The sequence below is a fragment of the Ictidomys tridecemlineatus genome, chromosome X, assembly GCF_052094955.1.
Source record: "Ictidomys tridecemlineatus isolate mIctTri1 chromosome X, mIctTri1.hap1, whole genome shotgun sequence".
NCBI classification, from domain to species: domain Eukaryota; kingdom Metazoa; phylum Chordata; class Mammalia; order Rodentia; family Sciuridae; genus Ictidomys; species Ictidomys tridecemlineatus.
The window spans coordinates 113675503-113696245 of record NC_135493.1 but is presented as its reverse complement, the minus strand read 5'-3'; the positions used below and the strand labels follow the sequence as shown (position 1 = coordinate 113696245).

Sequence of the window (20743 nt, the reverse complement as noted above, 5' to 3'; positions counted from 1 at the left end):
AGAGCAATACATGAAGAGAAAAAGAGGAGGGGAAGGTAAGCTGCCTTTGGGGGAGATTCATAAATCCAGGATACAGAGAAAGGAGGGGGGAAATCAAAATCAAAATCAGGATCCAGTTTGGAAACAGCGATGAATGAATTTTGTGTTGGGAAGGTAATTGGGATTGAACTCAGGGCCTTGTATATACTGGAAAAAAGAGGAGAGAAAGGGGGGGGAGGGAAAGAGGGAAGAGAAAGGAAGAAAGGAAGATAACAAGCAAAAAGGAAAGAAAGTAAGTCAAAAAGGAAGGAAATAAGCCAACAAGAGAAAAAAGAAAGACTGGAAGGGCATGTGGGTGGGCTTTTGTGGAGATTTATATTAAAGGATATAGAGGAAAAAAAGGGGGTAGTGAGAACTGGAATCAGAGTCCAGGCAAGAAAACAGGACGGAACAAATTTTTGTGTTTGGTGTGCTGAAGACTGAACTCATGTGCTGGGGACTGAAACTCAGGCCATTGTGCTTGCTAGTAAAGAAAGAAACAGAAGGAGGGTGGGAGGAAGAGGGAAAAGAAAGGAAGAAAATAAAGCAACAGGGGCTTGAGTTGTGGCTCAGTGGTAGAGCACTTGCTAGCATGCATGAGGCACTAGGTTCAATCCCTAGCACCAAATAAAAAACTACAAAATAAAGGTATTGTTTCCATCTACAACTAAAACTATTTGGAAAAAAAAGAAAGAAAGAAAACAATAGTAAAGAAAAAAAAAGAAAGGGAAAGGAAGGAAGGGCAGACCAGTGGGCTAGATTGGTGAAAATTTATTAATGTAGGCTCCAGAGAAAGGGAGGAGGAAATAAGAATTAGAGTTCAGTCTGAAAATGTGTGTCTGTGTATTTTGCTGGGCACTGAACCCAGGGCCTTGTACAAGAGGGAGGGAAGGAGGGAGGGAGGAAAAAAGGGAAGGAGGGAGGGAGGGAAGGGAGAAAGGAAGGAAATAAGAATAAAGAAAGAGGAAAAGAAAAGGAAAGAGGGAGGGAGGAAAAGAGAAAGGTAGGGAATGGAGGAAGGGAAGGAAGGAAGGAAAAAATGAGCCAAAATCAAAGGAAGGAAGGAAATAAGCCACAGGATATACAGAGAAAGACAGGAAGAAAAGAATGACAGAAAGAAAAAGAAAGGCAGAAGGGAAAGAAGGGTGGGCTTTGAGGGAGATTTATAAATAAAGGTTATAAAGGAAAGGGAGGGGGAAGTAAAAACTGGAATCAAGGTTGAGTCAGGAAACAGAAATGAATGAATTGTTTTGTGTGTGTTGCTGCTGCTAGGATTCAACTAACGTGCTAGGTGTGCATGCTAGGAAAAGAGAGAAAAAAATATAAAGGAAAGGAAAGAAATAAGTCAACAAGAAAGGAAAAAACTGAAAAACAGGAAGAAAGAGACAAAAAGAAAGGTAGAAAGAAAGGGAGGGAGGGCAGGCACGCTGGCTTTGGGGGTGATTTATAAATCCAGAATTACAGAAAGGGAAGAGGGAGTGAAATTGGAATCAGGGTCTAGTCTGGGAATAGGCATGGATGAATATTTGTGTGTGCGTGTTACCAGGGATTAAACTTAGATACTTGGGAGTGAACACAGGGTCTCCTTCATGCTGGGGAAGAAAGAAAAAAGAAAGGGAGGGAGGGAAGGAATGGAAAGTAAGGAAGGAAGGAAGGAGGAAAGAAATAAACCAAAGTAAAGGAAGGAAGACAGGCAGGCAAAAAGACATACAGAAAAAAAAAAGGAAGGAAATAAAGATGACAGGAATGAAAAAAGAATTAAAAAAAAGAAAGAAATGAAGGAATAGAAAATTTGATCGATAGAGATAAAGGGAAGGGGGAAGTCAAAGTTGGAATTAGGATAGGAATAAATGAATTTTTCTTTTTCTCTCCCTCCCCACTTTCTCTGTTTTGTGTGTGTGTGTGTGTGTGAGAGAGAGTGTGTGTGTGTGAGTGTGTGTGTGTATGATTGAATTCAGGTGCTGGGGATAGAAAACAGTGCCTTGTGAATGCTAGGAAAGAGAGAAAGAAAGAAAGGGATGGAGGTAGGGAAAAGAAACAAAAAGAAGGAAATAAGCCAACAGGAAAGAAAAAAGGGAAAGAAACAGAAAAAGAAAGAAACCAAAGACGGGCAGGTGGGCTGATTTGGGGGGAGATCTATAAATCCAGGATACAGAAAAAGAAAGGGAGATCCAAAATCAGAATTAAGAGTGCTATCTAGAAAAAGGAATGAATGAATTTGTGTGTGTGTGTGTGTGTGTGTGTGTGTGTGTGTGTGTGTTCTGGAGACTGAACTGAAGGGCTTGGACATGTTGAATAAAGAAAGGAAGGAATGGATGGATAGGACCAACAGAAAAGAGAAGAAAGAAAGGGAGGGAGAGAGGGGGAAGATGAGGGAAAGGGAAGGGAAGAAGGAAGGGAAAAAATAAAGACAGGGAAGAAAAAGGAAGAGAGGAAACAAATAAAAGAATAGGAAATAAAGGAAGAAGAAGACAGGAGAAAGGAAGGAAGAAGGTGATTTGGGGAGATTTATAAATACAGGATATAGAGAAAGGGAAGGGGAAGCCAAAATCAGAATGAGGGTCCTGTCAGGAAACAGGAAAGAATGATATTGTGTGTGTGTGTGTGTGTGTGTGTGTGTGTGTTTTGCTGGAGATTGAACCCAGAGCCTTGTCTCTTTAGGAAAGAAAGAAAGGGGGAGCAGGACAATTCCAGGGGACCTGTAATCCCAGGGGCTCTGGAGGCTAAGGCAGGAGGATTGAAAATTCAAAGCCAGCCTCAGCAAAAGTGAGGCATTAAGTAACTCAGTGAGACCCTGTCTCTAAATAAAATACAAAACAGGGCTGGGGATGTGGCTCAGTGGTTGAGTGCCCCTGAGTTCAATCAGAAGGAAAGAAAGGAAGGAAGGGAGGGAGGAATGAAAGAGAAAAAGAAAGAGACAGGCAAAAGAAAAAGAAAGGGTGGACTGGTGAACATCCTGGGGGAGATTTATAAATGCAGGATACAGAGAAAGGGAGAAGTAAAAATTGGAGCAGGCTCCAACCTTTATACACAAATTAAAGAATATTTTCATGTGAGTGTGGAGCTGAACTCAGGGCCTTGTGTGTGATAGAGAACAGAGGATAAAGAAAGGAGAGAGAGGGATACAGAGGAAGGGAAGAAGGAGGGAGATAGAAGGAAGGGATAAAGGAAAGAAAGAGGTAGAGGAGAGTGTGAGAAAGAAAAAGAAAGAAAGGAAGAGGGAAGGGAAGGGAAATGAGGAAGGGAGGAAAGAAGGAAATAAGCCAAACAGAAAGAATGACAGGGAGAAAAGAATGACAGAAAAAGACAAAAAGATTAACGAAGGAAGGCAGGCAGAACTTTGGGAGAGATTTATATACATGAAGGATATAGAGGAAAGGGAGGAGGACATGAAAACTGTACAGACTTCAGTCAGGAAATAGGGATAAATGAATTTGTGAGGGTTGATGTGGGTGTGTGTGGTGCTGAGGATTCAACTAAAAAGCTGCAGATTGAACCCAGAGCCTCATGCATGCTAGGAGAAACAGAAAGGAAAGGAACGGAAGGAAATAAGCCAACAAGAAAGAAAAGAAGGAAGGAAAAAAAGGAACAGAACCATAAAGACAGGGAGAATGAGAAAGCCAAAGAGAGAAATAAAGAGAGGGAGGGTGGGTAGGTGGGCTAGCTTTGGGGGAGATTTTTTAAACCAGGATGCAGAGAAAGGGAAGGAAAAGTAAAAAACCTGAATCAGAGTCCAATTTGGAAACAGGAATAAGTGAATTTGTTTGAGGGAGATGGGGAGAGGTGTGTGCTAGGGATTGAACCCAGGGCCTCAAGCATGCTAGAGAAGAAACAAAAACATACAAACACAAGGAGAAAGAAAGAAATGAAGGAAAGTGAATGGGAAAGAGAGAAAAAGAAAAAGAACAAAACAGAGAAAGAAAGAAAGGAAGGGGAAAGAAATTCAAGGGAGATTTATAAATGGTGTATATAGAGAAAAAGGGAGGAAACTCAAAATTGGAATCAAGGTCCCATCAGGAAACAGGAATGAACAAATTTTTATTTATTTAATTTTTGGGGGGTGGTGCCTGGGATTGAACTCAGGTGCTAGGGATTGAAAACAGAGCCTTGTGAATGCTAAGAAAGCAAGCAGACAAAATGAAAAAGAGGGCTGAGTTGTGGCACAGTGTTAGACTACATGCCTAGCATGTGCAAGGCACTGGGTTTGATCCTCAGCACCCCATAAAAATGAATAAATAAAGTTAAGGCATAAAAAAATGTTGTATCTGTTTTTTTTTAAAGGGGGGGGAGAGAGGGAAAAGAAAAGGAAGTAAGGCAACAGGGAAAAAAGGAAAAGAGAAATATAGAAAGACAGAAAGAGAGGAGGGGCAGGAGGGCTGGCTTTGGGGGAAGATTTATAGAACCAGGAGAAAGGGAAGAGGAAGTCGAATCAGAATCAGGGTCCAATCTAGAAATAGGAATGTATGAAGTCTGTGTGTGTGCGCGCTACTGGGTATTGAACTCAGAGTCTTGTGCATGCTAGAGAAAGGAGGAGAAAGAAAGGGGAAGAAGGAAGGAAATAAGCCAACAGGAAATAAAGAGAAAGAAAGACAGAAATGAAGAAAAGAAAGAATTACAGACAAAAAGACACCAAACAAAGGAAAGAAGGCCTTTGGGAGACATTTGTAAATGAAGGATACAAAGAAAAGGAAGGGGAAGTGAAATCTAATCAGAGTCCAAAGAGAAAACAGGAGGGAACATTTGTGTTTTGTGTTGCTCTGTCTTTGGTGGTGCTGGACATTGAATTCAGGTGCTGTTGATTGAACCCAGGGTATTGTACATGCTAGGAAACAAAACGGGGGGAGGGGTGAAAAGAAAAGAAAATTACACAGGAAACAAAGAAAAAAGGAGGGGAAAGAGAAAGAGAAAGAAGGAAAGACAGGTAGGCAAGTGTGGAAAATTCTTAAGTGCAGGAACATAGAAAGGGAAGAGGAAGTCAAAATCAGAATCAGGGTCCAGTGTGTGTTGGTAGGGATAGAACTCAGGGCCTTATGCATGCTGGAGAAGATGGGAGAAAGAAAGGAAGGAAGGAGGAGGGAGGGGGATGGGAGGAAAGGGAAGAGAAGAGGAAGGAAACAAGCCAACAGGAAAGAGAAAGAAAGGAAGAGAAGAAAGAATGACAAAGAAAGGAAGAAAGGGTGGGTATGGAGATTTATATATGAATGGTATATCAGGAAGGGGAAAATAAAAACTGTAATCTAAGTCCAGTCAGGAAATAGAAATGAAGGAATTTGAGGGTCAGAGGCATTTTGCTGGAGATTCAACAATGAGCTAGGGACTGAACACAGGGTCTTGTGTGTGCTAGAAAAAGTGGGGGGGGGGGGATATGAAAGAAAAGGGAGGAAATAAGCCAAGAAGAAAGAAACAAAGGAAACAGACAGAGGAACTGTAGAGAAAGACAGGAAGGAGATAAAAAAAGAATGAAAGAAATGAAGACAGGGAGCTGGGGATGTGGCTCAAGCAGTAAGTAGCGTGCTTGCCTGACATGTGTGCCGCCCGAGTTCAATCCTCAGCACCACATAGAAACAAAGATGTTGTGTCTGCCGAAATCTAAAAAAAATAAATATTTTTTTTTAAAATTCTCTCTTTTTTAAAAAAAAAGAAAGAAAGAAAGAAAGAAATGAAGACTGGGAGGGAGGGAGGATGGGTTACCTTGGGGAAGATTTATAAATCTAGAATACAGAGAAAGGGAGAGGGAGCCAAAATCAGAATAAGGGTACAGTCTGGAAACAAGAATAAATGAATTTGTGTGTCGGGGGGTGTGTGTTGGTGGGGATTGAGCTCAATGGCTTGTGCATTTTGGACAAAGAAAAGAAGGAAAGAAATAAACGAACAAGAAAGAAAGAAAAAGACAAAAGGAAGAGCAAGGCAGAATGTCTGAAAGAAAAACAAAGGAAGAAAGGGATTTGGGGAGATTTACAGATGAAATATATAGAGAAAGGGAGGGGGGATTCAAAATCGGAATGAGGGTCCTGTCAGTAAACAACAATGAGCAAACTTGTGGGGTGATTGCTGGAGACTAAACTTGGACATGCTGGAGAACAGAGGAAAAAGAGAGTGAGGAAAAAGAAGGGAGCAAGGGAGGAAGGAAGCAAATAAGCCAGTAGAAAAGACAGGAAGGAGGGAAGGAAAGAAGGAAATAAGCCAACAGAAAGAAAGAAAGAAAGAAAGAAGAGAATAAAAGAATCACAGAAAAACAAAAAGAAGGACGAAGGAAGGACAGGCAGACCGGCAGGAATATTTATAAGTTAAGGATACAGAGGTAAGAAAGGAGGAAACGAAACCTGGAATCAGGTTCCAAAGAGCAAACAGAAGGAAATGAATTTGTGTGTGTGTATGTGTGTGTGTATGTGTGTGTGTGTGTGTGTGTGTGTGTGTGTGTGTGTGTGTGAGAGAGAGAGAGAGAGAGAGAGAGAGAGAGAGAGAGAGAGAGAGGGGTAGGTGGGGGAGAGAGAGATGTGTGGTCCTAGGGATACAAATAATGTGCTAGGGATTGAACCCAGGGTCTTGTGCATGTTGGGGGAGGGGGAGGAGAGAAGAAAGAAAAGAAAATAAGCCAAAAAGAAAGACAAAAAGAGAAAGAAAAAACAAAGGGAGGGAGGGTGGGCAGGCAGATTGGTTTGGGGGAATTTATAAATCCAAGTTTACAAAGAAGGGGGGTGTCAAAATTGGAATAGAGGTCCAGTCTGGAAAAAGGAATGAAGGAAGTATGTGTGTGTGTGTGTGTGTGTGTGTGTGTGTGTGTATGTGTGTGTGTGTGTGTGTGCGCGCGCGCGCGCGCGCGCCGCATGCGCTTATGCGCATTTTATGAGGGATTAATCTCAGGTGTTGGGGATTGAAACCAGGGCCTTGTGCATAGAGGTGGGAAAAGGAAGGAAAGAATAAAGGAAATAAGTGCACAGGGGAAAAAGACAAAAAGGAAGAGAAACTAAGAACAACAGAAAGAAAAGGAAAGAAAAGAAAATGCAATTTGAGGAAGATTAATAAATGATGGATATAGATAAAGGGAGGGGAAGTCAAAATCAGAATCAAGAGTCTAGTCAGGGGGCTGGGAATGTGGCTCAAGCGGTAGCGCGCTCGCCTGGCATGCGTGCGACCCGGGTTCGATCCTCAGCATCACATACCAACAGAGATGTTGTGTCCGCCGAGAACTAAAAAATAAATATTAAAAAAAAAAAAAAAAAGAGTCTAGTCAGGAAGCAGGAATGAAGAAAAATTGTGTGTGTGGTGCTGGGGACTGAACTCACATGTCAGAGATTGAACCCAGGGTCTTGTGCACACTGGGAAAGAGGGAGTCGGGGAAAGGCAAAGGGAAATAAAAAAAAAAGAAAGAAAATAAATCAACAAGAAATAAAATAAGAAGGGGAAAGAGAAAAAGGGAGAAGGAAGGCTTTTAGGGGAGATTTATAAATCCAAGATATAGAGGAAGGGGGGGTGCCAAAATCAGAATCAGGGTGCAGTCTGCAAACAGGAATGAATTAATTTGTGTGTGTGGGGGGTAATGGTGATTGAACTCAAGGGCTTGTGCGTGTTGAAAGAGGAAAGGAATGGATGGATGGAAGAAAGGAAAAAATAACCAACAGGAAATACAAAGATAAAGAAAATAGTAAATAAAGAAACAGAAAAGAAAGAAAGGAAGACCAACAAAAAGAAGAAAGGTGACCTGGGCACAGTGGGTGGCGCATGCCTATAATACCAGTGGCTCAGGAGGCTGAGACAGGAGGATCCTGAGTTCAAAACTAGCTTCAGCAAAAGCAAGGTGCAGGGGCTGGGGTTATAGCTCAGTTGGTACAGTGCTTGCCTTGCATGAACAAGGCCCTGGGTTCAATTCCCAGCAAACCCCCCCCAACACACACACACACACACACACACACACACACACACAAAAGCAAGTCCTAAGCAACTCAATGAGACCCTATCTCTAAATAAATAAAATATAAAATAGGGCTGAGGATGTGACTCAGTGGTCCAGTGCCCCTGAATTCAATCCCAAAAAAGAAAGTAAAGAAGGAAGGAAGAAAGGGATTTGGAAAGATTTATAAATAAAGGATACAGAGAAAGGGAGGGGGAAGACAATGGGAATGAGGGTCCTGTCAGGAAACAGGAACAAATGGATTTCTTTGTGTGTGGTGCTGGAGACTGAACTCATGTTTTGGGAGGTTGAACCCAGGGCCTTGTGTATACTAGGAAAGAAAGGGGAGGGGAGGGAGGGGGGAGGAGGAAGGAGGGAGAGACAGCAGAGGAGAAAGGAAGAAAATAACTGAATCCAAGGACTTCTGCAAGGTAGGAAATGAGAAAGAAAGAAGAGGGAGGGAGGGAACAGGGAGAGAAAATAAAAGAAAGGAAGAAAATAAACCAAAAGGAAAGAAAAAAAGGAAAAGAAACAGAAAAAACGAAGGAAGGAAAGGGTAGGGCAAGCACGCTGACTTTGTGGGAGGCTTATAAATGAAGAAAAAAGAAAAGAAAGGAGGAAGTCAAAATCAGAATCAAATGAAGGGGAAAAAAGGAGGAAGTCAAAATCAGAATCAGGGTCCAATTTGGAAACCAAAATGAAAGCGGGGGGGGGGGGGTGTTCACACTAGAAAGGAAAGGAGAAAGAATGAAAGGGAAGGAGGGAGAAAGAGAAGGGAGAGGAAAGAAGGAAGGAATGAAAGAAGTCAATGAGATAAAGAAAAGGTAAGTAAAGAAGGAATGTGGGAGGGAGGAATGGGGAAGGAAAGAAATAAGCTAACAAGAAAGGAAGGGAGAAAAGAATGAAAGAAAGGCAGAAAGGGTGTATAACCAGAGAAATGAAAATTTGTGCTCCATTTGTGTACTATGAATTGAAATACATTCTGCTATCATGTAGAACAAATTAGAACAAATTAATTAGTTAATTAATTTTTTTTAAAGAGAAAAAAGGCAAGGCTGGGGTTGTGGCTCAGTGGTAGAGTGCTTACCTAGCATGTGTGAGGCCCTAGGTTCAATCTTCAGCACTGCATATAAATAAATAAAATAAAGGTATTATGTTCATCTACAACTGAAAAATATTTTTTAAAAAAGAGGCAGAATGGAAGGAAGGGTGGGCTTTGAAGGGATTTTTTAAATTTATTTTAAATTTTTTTTTAGTTGTAGATGGACACAGTATCTTTATTATTTATTTTTATTTGGTGCTGAGGAAAGAAAGAAAAAAGAAGGGAAAGAAACATAAAGAGGAAAAAAAGAAGGAAGGGAAGGGTGGGCAGGCAGGCTGACTTTGTGGGAGATTTATAAATGAAGGAAAAAGAAAAGAAAGGAGGAAGTCAAACTCAGCGCCTCACATGTGCAAGGCAAGAGCTCTATCACAGAGCTATATTCCCAGCCCATGAAGGGGATTTAAGAATGAAAGATACAGAGGAAAGGGAGAGAGAAGTGAAAACTAGAATCAGGGTTGAGTCAAGAAATAGGAATGAATGAATTTGTATGCACAGTGTTCTGGGGATTCAACCAATGTGTTCAGGACTGAACCCAACTTTGTGCATGTTAGGAAAAAAGACAGAGACAGAAGCAAGGAAAGGAAGAAAATACGCCAATAAGAAAGAAAGAAAATGGAAGACCAAAAAAAAAAAAAAAAGGAAGGGAGAGAAGGTAGGCTGGCTTTGGGGGAAAATTTATAAATCCAGGATTTATAAATTTATATTTATTATAAAGGGAGGTAGAGTCAAAAATCAAGGTTCATTCAGGAAGCAGAAATGAGCAAATTCTGTTTGAGTGTGTGTGTGTGCTGGGGATTGAACTCAGAGCCATGTGTATGATGGAGAAGAGAGGAGAAAGGAAGAAAAAAGGAGGGAAAGTGGGAGAAAAGGGAAGAGAAAGGGAGGAAACGGGAAGAGAAAGGGAGGAAAGAAGCCATCAGGAAAAAAACAGGAAAAGAAATGAAGGAGGTCTGGGGTTGTGGCTCAATGGTAGAGCGCTCGCCTAGCGCAGGTGGGACCCGGGTTTGATCCTCAGCACCACATAAAAAATAAAAGGCATTGTGTTGTGCCCATCTACACCTAAAAATAAATAAATAAATATTTTTTTAAAAAAGGCATTGTGTCCAACTACAATTAAAAAAATATTTAAAAAAATAAATGAAGGAAGGATAGATTGAAGGAGGAAGGAAGAAGGGAAGAAAAGAAATAAGCTAAAAGGAAAGAGAAAGACCAAAAGGAAGGAAAGAAGCCGTCAGGAAAGAATGAGAAAGGAAGGAAGAGCTTTGAAGGAGATTTATAAATTAAGCATAGACAGAAGAGAGGAGGGAAGCAAAAACTGAAATCAGGGTCCAGTCAGGAAATAGGAATGAATTAATTTGTTCATGAAGGGGATGAGAATTCAACTAACCTGCTAGAGAATGAACTCAGGGTATTGTGCATGCTGTGGGAGGGGAAGTGGGGGAGGGAAGGAGGGAGAGAGAAGGAGGAGAAGAGAAAGAGAAGAAGTGGGGAAAGAAGAGAGAGGAGGAAGAGGAGGAGTGAAGAGAGGGAAGGGGAGGAAAAGAGAAAGAAAGAAAATAAACCAACAAGAAAGGAAGAAAAAACAGGTAAGAAAATAGGAAGTGAGTGAAATACAAAAAAAGAAAGAAAGCAAAGGAGGAGCTTCATGGGAAATTTATAAATGCAGGATACAGAGAAAGGGAGGAATAAGTCAAAATCATAATCTGGGTCCAGTCTGGAAACAGAAACAAATGAAGTAAGTAAGTGTGTGTGTGTGTGTGTGTGTGTGTGTGTGTATGTGTGTGTTTTCTGGGAACTGAACTTAGAACCTTGTGCATGCTGGAGAAGAAAGGAAAATGAAAGAAAGGAGGAAAGGAGTGAGAAAGGAAGGTGTGGAAGGAAGGAAAGAAGCCAATAGGAAAGAAAACAGAAAGAAAAGAGGAGGGAGGGAGGATGGGAAGGGCAGAAGGTTAAAGGATAGAAAAGGAAAGGAAGACAATAAGTCAACTGGAAGGAAGGGAAGGAAAGAAGAAAAAAGAAAGGAAAGAGGGAGAGGGAGAAAAGAAGAGTAAAGAAGTAAGCCAACAGGAAAGAAAGGAAGGAAGGAGGAGAAAGAAAGAAGGCCAAAGGAAAAAAGATTGTAAAGAAAAAGAAAGAAGGAAGGAAATAAGTCAACAGGAAAGAAAGAGAAAAAGAAGGGAGGGAAGGAAAAGAAATAAACCAAAAGGAAACACAGAAAGGAAGAAAGGAAAAAGCCAAAAAAGAATGAATGAAAGACAAAAAGGAAGAAAAGAATGACAGATAAAGAAGGAAGGAAGGAAGGAATGGTGGGTGGGCAGACTTTGGGAAGATTTATAAATAAAAAATACAGAAAAAAGGGAGAAGGACATGAAAACTGGAATCAGGGTTTAGTCAGGAAATAGGAATGAACAAATTTGTGTGTGTGTGTGTGTGTGTGTGTGTGTGTGTGTGTGTGTGTGTGTTGCTGGAAATTGAACTCATATGCTAGAGATTGAACCCAGGGACTTGTGCATGCTAGGGAAGGAGGGGAAAGGGAAAAGAAAAGGAAAAAAATAGGCCAATAGGAAAGAAAGAAAAGGAGACAAGGAAGGGAAGGAGGGTAGGCAGGCAGGCCGACTGGCGTTGAGGAGATAAAGGCAAGATACAGAGAAAGGGAAGAGGAAGTAAAAATCAGAATCAGGGTCCAGTTTAGAAACAGAAATGAATGGATGGGGGCTGGGGATGTGGCTCAAGCGGTAGTGCGCTCACCTGGCATGCGTGCGGCCCGGGTTTGATCCTCAGCACCACATACCAACAAAGATGTTGTGTCCGCCGAGAACTAAAAAATAAATATTAAAAATTCTCTCTCTCTCTCTCTCCTCTCTCACTCTCTCTTTAAAAAAAAAAAAAAAAAAGAAATGAATGGATGGGGGGCAGTGCTCGGGACTGAACACTGGGCCTTGTGCATGTTGGAAAAGAGGGGAAAGGGAGGGGGGGAACAAGTAAACAGGAAAGAAAGAAAAAGAAAGGGACAGAAGGAAAGACTGAAAAAGAAAGAAAATGAGGAAGGAGAAAGGGAAGAGGGAAGGAGGGAAGAAAGAAGGAAATATGCCAAAAGAAAATAAAAGAAAGGAAGGGAGGGAGGAAACAAGCCAACAGGAAACAAAAAGAAAAAAGAAAAGGAGGAAAGAATGACAAAAACAAAGACAAAAGAAGGAAGAAAGGAAGGGCTTTGAGGGAGATTTCTAAATGAAGGCTACAGAGGAAAGTGAGGGAGAAGTAAAAACCAGAATCAGGTTCCATTCAGGAAATATCTATAAATGAATTGTGGGTGGGGGTGCTGGGATCAACTAACATGCCAGGGATTGAACCCAGGGTCTTATGCACACTAGTGAAGAAAGAAGGAAGGAAAAAAAGAATAAAAGAAATAAGCCAACAGGAAGGGAAGAATGAAAGAGAAAGACAAAGCAAGGAAGGAAATAAGCCAACAGGAAAGAAAAATAAGAAAAAAAAAAAGTCAAAACAGAATGACATAAAGACAGCCGGACGTGATGGCCCACGCCTGTAATCCCAGCAGCTCAGGAGGCTAAGGCAGGAGGATCAAAAGTTCAAAGCTAGCTTCAGCAAAAGTGAGGTGCTAAGCAACTCAGTGAGACCTTGTCTTTAAATGAAATACAAAATAGGGCTGGGGATGTGACTCAGTAGTTGAGTGACCCCAAGTTCAATCCCTGGTACAAAAAGACAAATGAATTTGTGGGAAATTTATAAAGGCAAGATATAAAGAAAGGGAGGGGGAAGTGAAAATTGGATTTAGGGTCCAGTCTAGAAAGAGGACTAAAAAGAATTTGTGTGGTGCTGGGTTGAACCCAAGGCCTTATGCATGCTGGAGAAGACAAAGGAAACAAAGGAAGGAAGACAGGCAGGCAGGCAAGAATGGAGGGAAGGAAACTAACAGAAAGGAAGGAAAGGCAGGCAGGAGAAAAGGAAGGAAGAAAATAAGCTAATAGGATAGAAAAAATTAAAAAGAAAGAAAAAATAGAGAAGAAAAGACAACAAGAAAGAAAGAAGTGAAGGAAGAAAATAAGGTGAGAAAACGAAAAAAAGACCGCCAGCCAGGGGAAAAAATGACAGGAAAAAAAATAAAAATGGATCTGGGGGAGATTTATAAATATAAGATATAAAAAAAGACAAGGGAAGTCAAAATCAAGATACAGGATGCAGTCACAAAACAGGAATGAAGGAATCTTTTGTGTGTGTGTGTGGTACTTGGGACTGAACTCAGGTTTGGGAGACTGAACTGAGGACCCTGTGCATGCTAGAGAATGAAAAAAAGAAAGGCAGGCAGAGAGCAATGAAAAGAAGAAAGAAAGAAGGAAGCAAGTAAGCCAGCCAATAGGACGGGGCGGGGGGGGGGCAAAAAAGACTGAAAAGGAAGAAAGGAAATAAGTCCACAAGAAAGAAAGAAAAACACAAGACACAATGGCAAAAAAAAGAAAGAAAGAAAGAAAGAGAAAAACAGAAGATGAAAACCAGAAAGAAAGAAATTAACAAATGAAGGAAGGAAAGGATTTGGGGGAGATTTATAAATGCAGGATATGGAGAAAGAAGTAGTAGTGAAAAATCACAATCAGGGTACAATCAGGAAACAGGAATGAACTAGTTTTGTGTGTGTGTAGCTGGGGATTGAACCCAAGGCCATTGCACATACTAGAGAAGAAAATAGGGGAAAAGATAGGAAGGAAATTAGCCAACGGCAAAGAAAAACAAACAGAAAGCTAGGGATAAAAAAAGACAAAGAATAAAGGCAGAAAAAAAGGAAGGAAATAAGCCAACCAAAAAGAATGACCGAACAAGAAAGAAAGGAAAGAAAGAAGCCAATAGTAGCAGGGCCTGTAATCCAGCCGCTTGGGAGGCTGAGGCAGCAGGATCACCTCAGTTCAAAGCAAGCCTCAGCAAGGCGAGGAGTTTAGCAACTCAGTGAGACCCTGTCTCTAAATAAAATACAAAATAGGGCTGGGAATGTGGCTCAGTGGTCAAGTGCCCCTGAGTTCAATCCCTGGTAACAAAAACAAACAAGCAAAAAAAAAAAAAAAAAAAGACAATAGTAAGGAAAGAAAGAACAAAGGTGAGAGAGAAGGGAGGGGCAGAAATAGGAAGGAAAGGAGGGGGAGGGAAGACAAAATATTAGTATATAAACCAATAGAAGAAAGTAATAAAGACAAAGGAAAAAATGGACCAAAACAAAGGGAGAGGGAAGAAGGGAAATAAGAAAGAGAAAGAGAGAAATAAAGACAGAAACGGAGGGCTTTGGGGGAGGATTTATAAATGCAGAATATAGAGAAAGGGAGGAAGAAGTGAAAAAATCACATCAAGGGGCAATCAGGAAACAGAAACAAAGGGGTGTGTGTGTGTGTGTGTGTGTGTGTGTGTGTGTGTGTGTGAGAGAGAGAGAGAGAGAGAGAGAGAGAGAGAGAGAGATGTTGGAAATCAGGGTATTGCACAAGCTAAGGAAGAAAGGCAGGCAGGCAAGGAAGGAAACCAACCAACAGGAAAGGAGAAGGAAGGCAGAAGGAAGGAAAAAATAAACCAAAAGTAAGGAAAAAAAGGATAAAATAAAGAAAGGTAGGAAGGCAAAAGAAAAAAGGGGAAGGAAATAAGTCAAAAGGAAAAAACAGGAATGAGGGAAAGAAGGAAGGAAATAAATCAAGAGGAGAAAAGAGAAAGAAAGAATGAAAGAGAGAAATATAGCTTTGGAGAAAATTTTAAAAATGCAGGATATAGAGAAAGGAGGAGAGTGAAAATCACAATCAGCATGCAGTTAGGAAATAGCAATGAATGATTTAGGGCCTTATGCATGCCAAGAAGGAAGGAAGGAAGGATGGATGGATCTTTGGGGGAGATTAATAAACACAGAGAAAGGGAAGGGGAAATAAAAATTAGATTTAATGTTCAGTCAGGAAAGAGGAATGAAAGATTTTATTGTGTGTAGTGCTAGGAATTGAAGCCAGGGCCTGGAGAAGAGAAAGAAAGAAAAGTAGGCAAGGAAAAATAGAAAGAAGGTAACCAACAGGAAGGAAGGAAGGAAGGAAGGAAGGAAGGAAGGAAGGAAGGGAGGGCAGGCGAAAAGGAAGCAAAGAAGAAAATAAAATAACCAGATAAAAAAAAAATCAAGAGACAGAAAGAAAAACAGAAAGGAAAGAAAGAAAGAAGGGAATGAAGGAAATAAGACAACACAAAGAAGAGAAAAACAAAAAATTGACAGAGAAAGAAAGAAAAAGACAGAAAAAAATGACAGGACAGAAAGAAAGAGATTAAATGGATCTGAAGGAGACTTATGAATGTAGGATATAAAAAAAATGTAGGGGAAGTCAAAACACAAGGTATAGTCAGGAAAACAGAAATGAAAGAATCTTTATTGTGTGTGGTACGTGGACTGGACTCAGGTTTGGGGATTGAATCCAGGGCTTTGTGCATGCTAGAGAAGGAAATAAAGAAAGTAGGCAGAAAAGAAAGGAAGAAAGGAAAAGTAGGTAGGTAGGTAGAAAACCAGCCAAGAGGAAAAATAGAATAAAGGAGGAAGAAAAAGAAAAAGAAATGAAGGAAGGAAATAAGCCAACAGGAAAGAAAAAGGAAGAGAAAGTTATAAAATAAGAAAATAGAGAGAGAGAAAATGAAAAAAATGAATGACAGAAACCAGAAAGTAAGAAAGGAGGAAGGAAGGGATCTGGGGCAGATTTATAAACGTGGGATATAGAGAAAGAGAGGAGGAATTCAAAATCAGAATCAGGTTTCCGTCAGGAAACAGAAATAGATGAATCCATTTTACCCCTCTGGACATGCTGGGGGAAATTGGATTGGATTCAGGCCCTTGGGTTTGAAACCAGGGCCCTTGTGCATGCTGAAGAAAGGCTGGAAGGAAGGAAGACAGGGAAGGAAGTAAAGAAGGAAAGAAGCCAACAGGAGAGAAAAAGACTTAGAAAAATGAAGAAAGGAAAGAAATGAGCCAATAGGAAGAAAGAAAGAAAGACAATGACAGAAGACAGAAAGATGAAGGAAGGAAAAAAAGGCTTTGGAGGAGATTTTAAAGTGAACTATGCAGAGAAAGAGAGGTAGAAATGAATATTAGAAACAGGATCCAGTCAAGAAACAGAAATGAATGAATTTTCCCCCCGTGGTGCTGTGGATTGAATTCAGGCACTGACAATTGAATCCAGGGCCTTGCATATGCTAGAGAAGAAGAAAGGGGGAAAAAAGAGAAGGAAGGAAAATCATAGACAGGAAGGGAATAAAGAGAGAAAAAGAATAATTCAAACGGAAAAAAGAAAATAAGTCAACAGCAAAAAAGAAAGGAAGGAAAGAAGCCTTCAAGAAAGAAAGGAGAAAGAGAAAGAAAGAAACAAAAAAGAGCAAGATTTGAGGGAATTTATAAATAAATAAAGACTATAGAGACATGAAGAGGGAAGTGAAAATCAGAATCAGGATCCAATCAGAAAATGGAATACAAGAATTTTTTCCCCCTGTCTTTTTTTTTTTTTTTTTTTGGTACTGGGGATTGAATTTAAGTACAGGGATTAAACCCAGAGCTTTGGGCATGCTACAAAAGTTAGAAAGGGAGGAAGGGAAAAAAGAAGAGAAGAAAAGGAAGAGAAAGAAAAGAAAGGAAGGAAATATAGCATCAGGAAAGAAAAAGAAGATAAGCCAAAAGGAAGAGAGAGAAAAGGGAAGACAAAAATGACACATGAAAGAAAAACAAAATGACAGAAAGAAAAAGAAAGAAATGGTTTTGAACAAGATTTATAAATGAAGGACATAGAGAAAAGGAGAGGTAGTCTACACTTGCATATGCTAGAGAAGGAGGAAGGGAGAAAAAAGAGAAGGCAGGAAAATCACAGACAGGAAGGGACTAGAGAGAAAAAAGAAAGAATAATAATTCAAAAGGAAAGAAGGAAAGAAAGTTTTTTTGATGGACAGAAGGAAGGAAGGAAGGAAATAAGGCAACAATAAGGAAACAAAGAATAAAGGAAAAAATAAATAAAGGAGAGAGAGAGGGTGGGAAAAGAAAAGAAGGGAAGGAAGAAAATAAGCTAATAGGAAAGAAGAGAAAGAAAAATAATCATTAAAAAAAGAAGGAAAGGAAAGAGGGAGAGGGAAGACAGGATATAAGCCAACAGGAAAAGAGAAAGACAGGAAGGAAATAGGCCAACAGTAAGAGAACCAAGAATAAAGGAGAGGGAGAGAGGGTGGAAAAATAAAAGGAAGGAAGGGAATAAGCCAATAGAAAAAAAACAGAGAAATAATCATTTTAAAAGGAAGGAAAGAGAGAGGGGGAGAGGAAAGGAAGGATAGAAGCCCACAGAAAGATAGAAAGAAAGGAAGGAAATAAGCTAACAGGAAAGAACGACAGAGAGGGAGGAAGGAAAGAAGGAAATAAGCCAATAGTAGAAAAGAGAATAAGAAACAAAAATATAGAGGGGTAGGGGGGGAAGGAAAAGAAAAGGGAAGGAAATAAGCCAACAGGAAAAAAAGAAAGAAAAATAGGGAGGGAAGAAAGGAAATAAGCCAACAAGGATGGAGGGAGGGAGAGAGAAAGAAAAGACAGACTGAGTTATAAATATGAGATATAGAGAAAGGTAGAGGGAAGTGAAAATTGAAATCAGGGTCCAGGCAAGAAACAGGAATGAAAAAAAAATGGGGGGGGGGTGGTAACGGGATTGAACCCAGGAGTTGAGCTACACCCCAGCCCTTTTTATTTTTTTTTTTATTTTGAAATAGCATTTCTTTTTTTTTTTTTTTTTTTGGACTGTGTAAACATTTTACTGAGCGAAAGAAGCCAAACAGAGACAACATATGGTGTGATTCCATTTATATGAAATGTCCAGAATGGCAAATATACAGAGACAGGAAGAGATATTAGCAGTTTCCAAGGAATAGGGGAAGAAGGACATGGAAAGTGACTGTAATGGGCCCGGGGTTTCTTTCTGGGGAATGAAATGCTCTGAGATTAGATAGTGGTGATGGTTGCATGATCTTGTGAATGTACTGAAAAATCAGCCAATTTATACTTTTAAATACTGAATTCTATGGAACGTGATTTATATTTAAATTTTTATTTTTTTATTTATTTTTTTTTATTGTTGGTCGTTCAAAACATTACATAGTTCTTAATACATCATATTGAAATAGCATTTCATAAAGTAGGTGGGGCTAGTCTCAAACTTGCTATCCTCTTGCCTCAGCCTCCCAAGTGGTGAGTTGTGGGGATAACAGCCGGGCACCATATTGGTTTTCCAAATATTTTTTAGTTGTTGATAGACCTTTATTTATTTATACGTGGTGCTGAGAATCGAACCCAGTGCCTCACACATGCCAGGCAAGTGAGCTACCTCTGAGCCACAGCCACAGCCCCTAAATTTTTATTTTTAATTTAAAAAGAACCATTCTTTAGGCAAAGGGAGGGGGTTTACTAGTTAGCAAACTTGGGGTAACAAATAGCTACTGCGTAAACCAGCTGCCATTTCCAGGGCTGAGGGGAAAGAGTACAAGGTGCTAGAAACTTCTAGAAGCCCGCCGCTATGGCCCCCCCACCACCGGGAACCAAAGAGTAAATAACTAACAGCAAACTCAAAGGTGTAACTAATAGCAACTGCAAAAAGCTGCCGCCATTTCCAGGGGAGAAATGAAAGAAAGCGAACAAGAACGTGCTAGAAACTTCTAGAAGCCCGATGGCACAAACTCCCCATCCCGCCACCACCGATGGTGGGAAACAACTTCAGGAAATTCCCACTTACCGCCATGATGAGGAGAAAAAACACTGCAAGCAGCTGTGAAGAACTGTGTGATCCGCCCTTTGTGAACAGAAAGCCACCAGTTTCGAACTGGGACTCCCGTGGTCCGCTCTCCTACTGCACACGAAGCCAAGCCAATCCCGAGGCACAGGAACAGGAAATAAACCAACCGGAAGTAAATGTTTCACAGCCCCGCCTATTGATTTAATACAGAGCTAACTGGCGAAGTTGAAAAAGATTGGCCAAGCTCTGCTCCAGTATTATAAAGTAGGATAAAGAAGGGTGAGTTTGGGGCCAAGCATCAAGAAATTAATAGCCAGGACACTGGTAGTCATATAAACTTAGAGAAAGGGAAGCCAGAAAAATAGGACAACCTTGGAATTGTAAGTAAGAGGCTTTGGCCATCCATCAAAATCTAAGAACTGGAGATCCTTAAGAGATTCAGGGTTTTAAAATTTGCCCCCCCCCCTAGGGAAAACTTAATAGTTCTACCAGAATAGTAGTTACCCTTGGAGGATGGGATATTGATAAGGCTTGAGAGGGCCTTCTGAGGTTGCTAGAAATGGCCCATCTCTTGATATGCACAGTGATTGCACAGGTGTAGACATAGGTAGAAATCAAACTGTGCACTCGAGATTTCTTCATGGTATGTATGTCCTGTTTAAAAACTTTTCTAAAATAATGTTTCTAAATTTAGAAGATAAATTTTAGCTTCCTGAGTAAATTTGGAAAATAAAGAAAAGGGAACTTCTAGTTTCTGGTGTGGCAGGCCATAGTACTTAGAAAAATTGTCCTCATGAAAATAACTATGGCTTGTCTTAGTGGCACATGCCTGTAAGGTCCAGACCAGCCTAGGCAATTTAGGACACCCTATTTCAAAATAAAAAGAATCGGGGATATACCTCAGTAGTAAAGTGTCCCTGAGTTCAATGCCCAGTACCACCAAAAAAAAAAAAAAGAACAACAATAACAAAAACTCAGCTACAAATACTATATGAAATATTGCTTTTTAAAGACCTCATAAAAACATCAAAAACCTGATAAAATTATAGGAATCAGGGCTGGGGATATAGCTTAGTTGGTAGAGTGCTTGCTTCACATGCCCAAGGCCCTGGGTTCAATCCGCAACAACACACACACACACAAAAAAAAAAAAAAAAAAAAACAAGATTGTGAGAATCAGGTGAAATATAAAAGAAATCAAGAAGGAAGAAAAGAAAAGAAAGCAGAGTGTTTTGTTGTTGCTATTGTTCCTTTTGTCTTAAAAACATTTTGTAAACCACTAAACTGAGTGGTAAAAATATAGAGTATAGAGTCTAATACCAGATAAACACATCAAAGTGGGATGAGAATGAATTAAAAGTAAATCTGCCACTGCTTCTGTCTCCAGGAGTTTGCAGCAAACTTGAATAGGAGAGAATGGGAAAATAAAAGAGTAGAAAGCTTGTTAAATTTTAATCCACAGGTTTACCCATGGTAGTTTTGGGGAGGGGGGTTGTCACAGGCCAAATTCTAAAAAACTTCCAAGCCATGAATATAATTTCCACCATGTACTAGACTTCTAGTACACTTAAGCCCCTGGCAAAATAAAAGCGAATCCTCACTGGACAAAATTGTCTTCATCTCAGACTATCAGGGAAACCTTCCCACACAAACAATGTTCAAGAGTACCTACCAAAGCTCAAAGAACAGAATTAAGGGCTGGGGATGTGGCTCAAGCGGTAGCCCGCTCGCCTGGCATGCATGCGGCCCAGGTTCGATCCTCAGCACCACATACCAACAAAGATGTTGGTCCGTGGAGAACTAAAAAATAAATATTAAAAATTCTCTCTCTCTCTCTCTCTCCTCTCTCACTCTCTCTTTAAAAAAAAAAAAGAACAGAATTAATCAAAGTACTATGAACAAGAAGCTGCAGAAATTAATACCATGTATTCTCATTTGATTATCTGTTGCATATTATAAACAAAC

General features: G+C 40.2%; 1 protein-coding gene across 1 annotated transcript in view; it reads right to left on the bottom strand.

The window, feature by feature from the left end:
* Nucleotides 1-18895, bottom strand: part of Scml2 (Scm polycomb group protein like 2) — a 100949-nt gene extending 82054 nt beyond the window's left edge. The window contains exon 1 of the mRNA XM_040292793.2: nucleotides 18779-18895. Within this exon, the coding sequence (XP_040148727.1) occupies nucleotides 18779-18784 (6 nt within the window). The 5' untranslated portion in view covers nucleotides 18785-18895. The remainder of the gene's footprint in view (nucleotides 1-18778) is intronic.
* Nucleotides 18896-20743: the final 1848 nt, after the last annotated feature.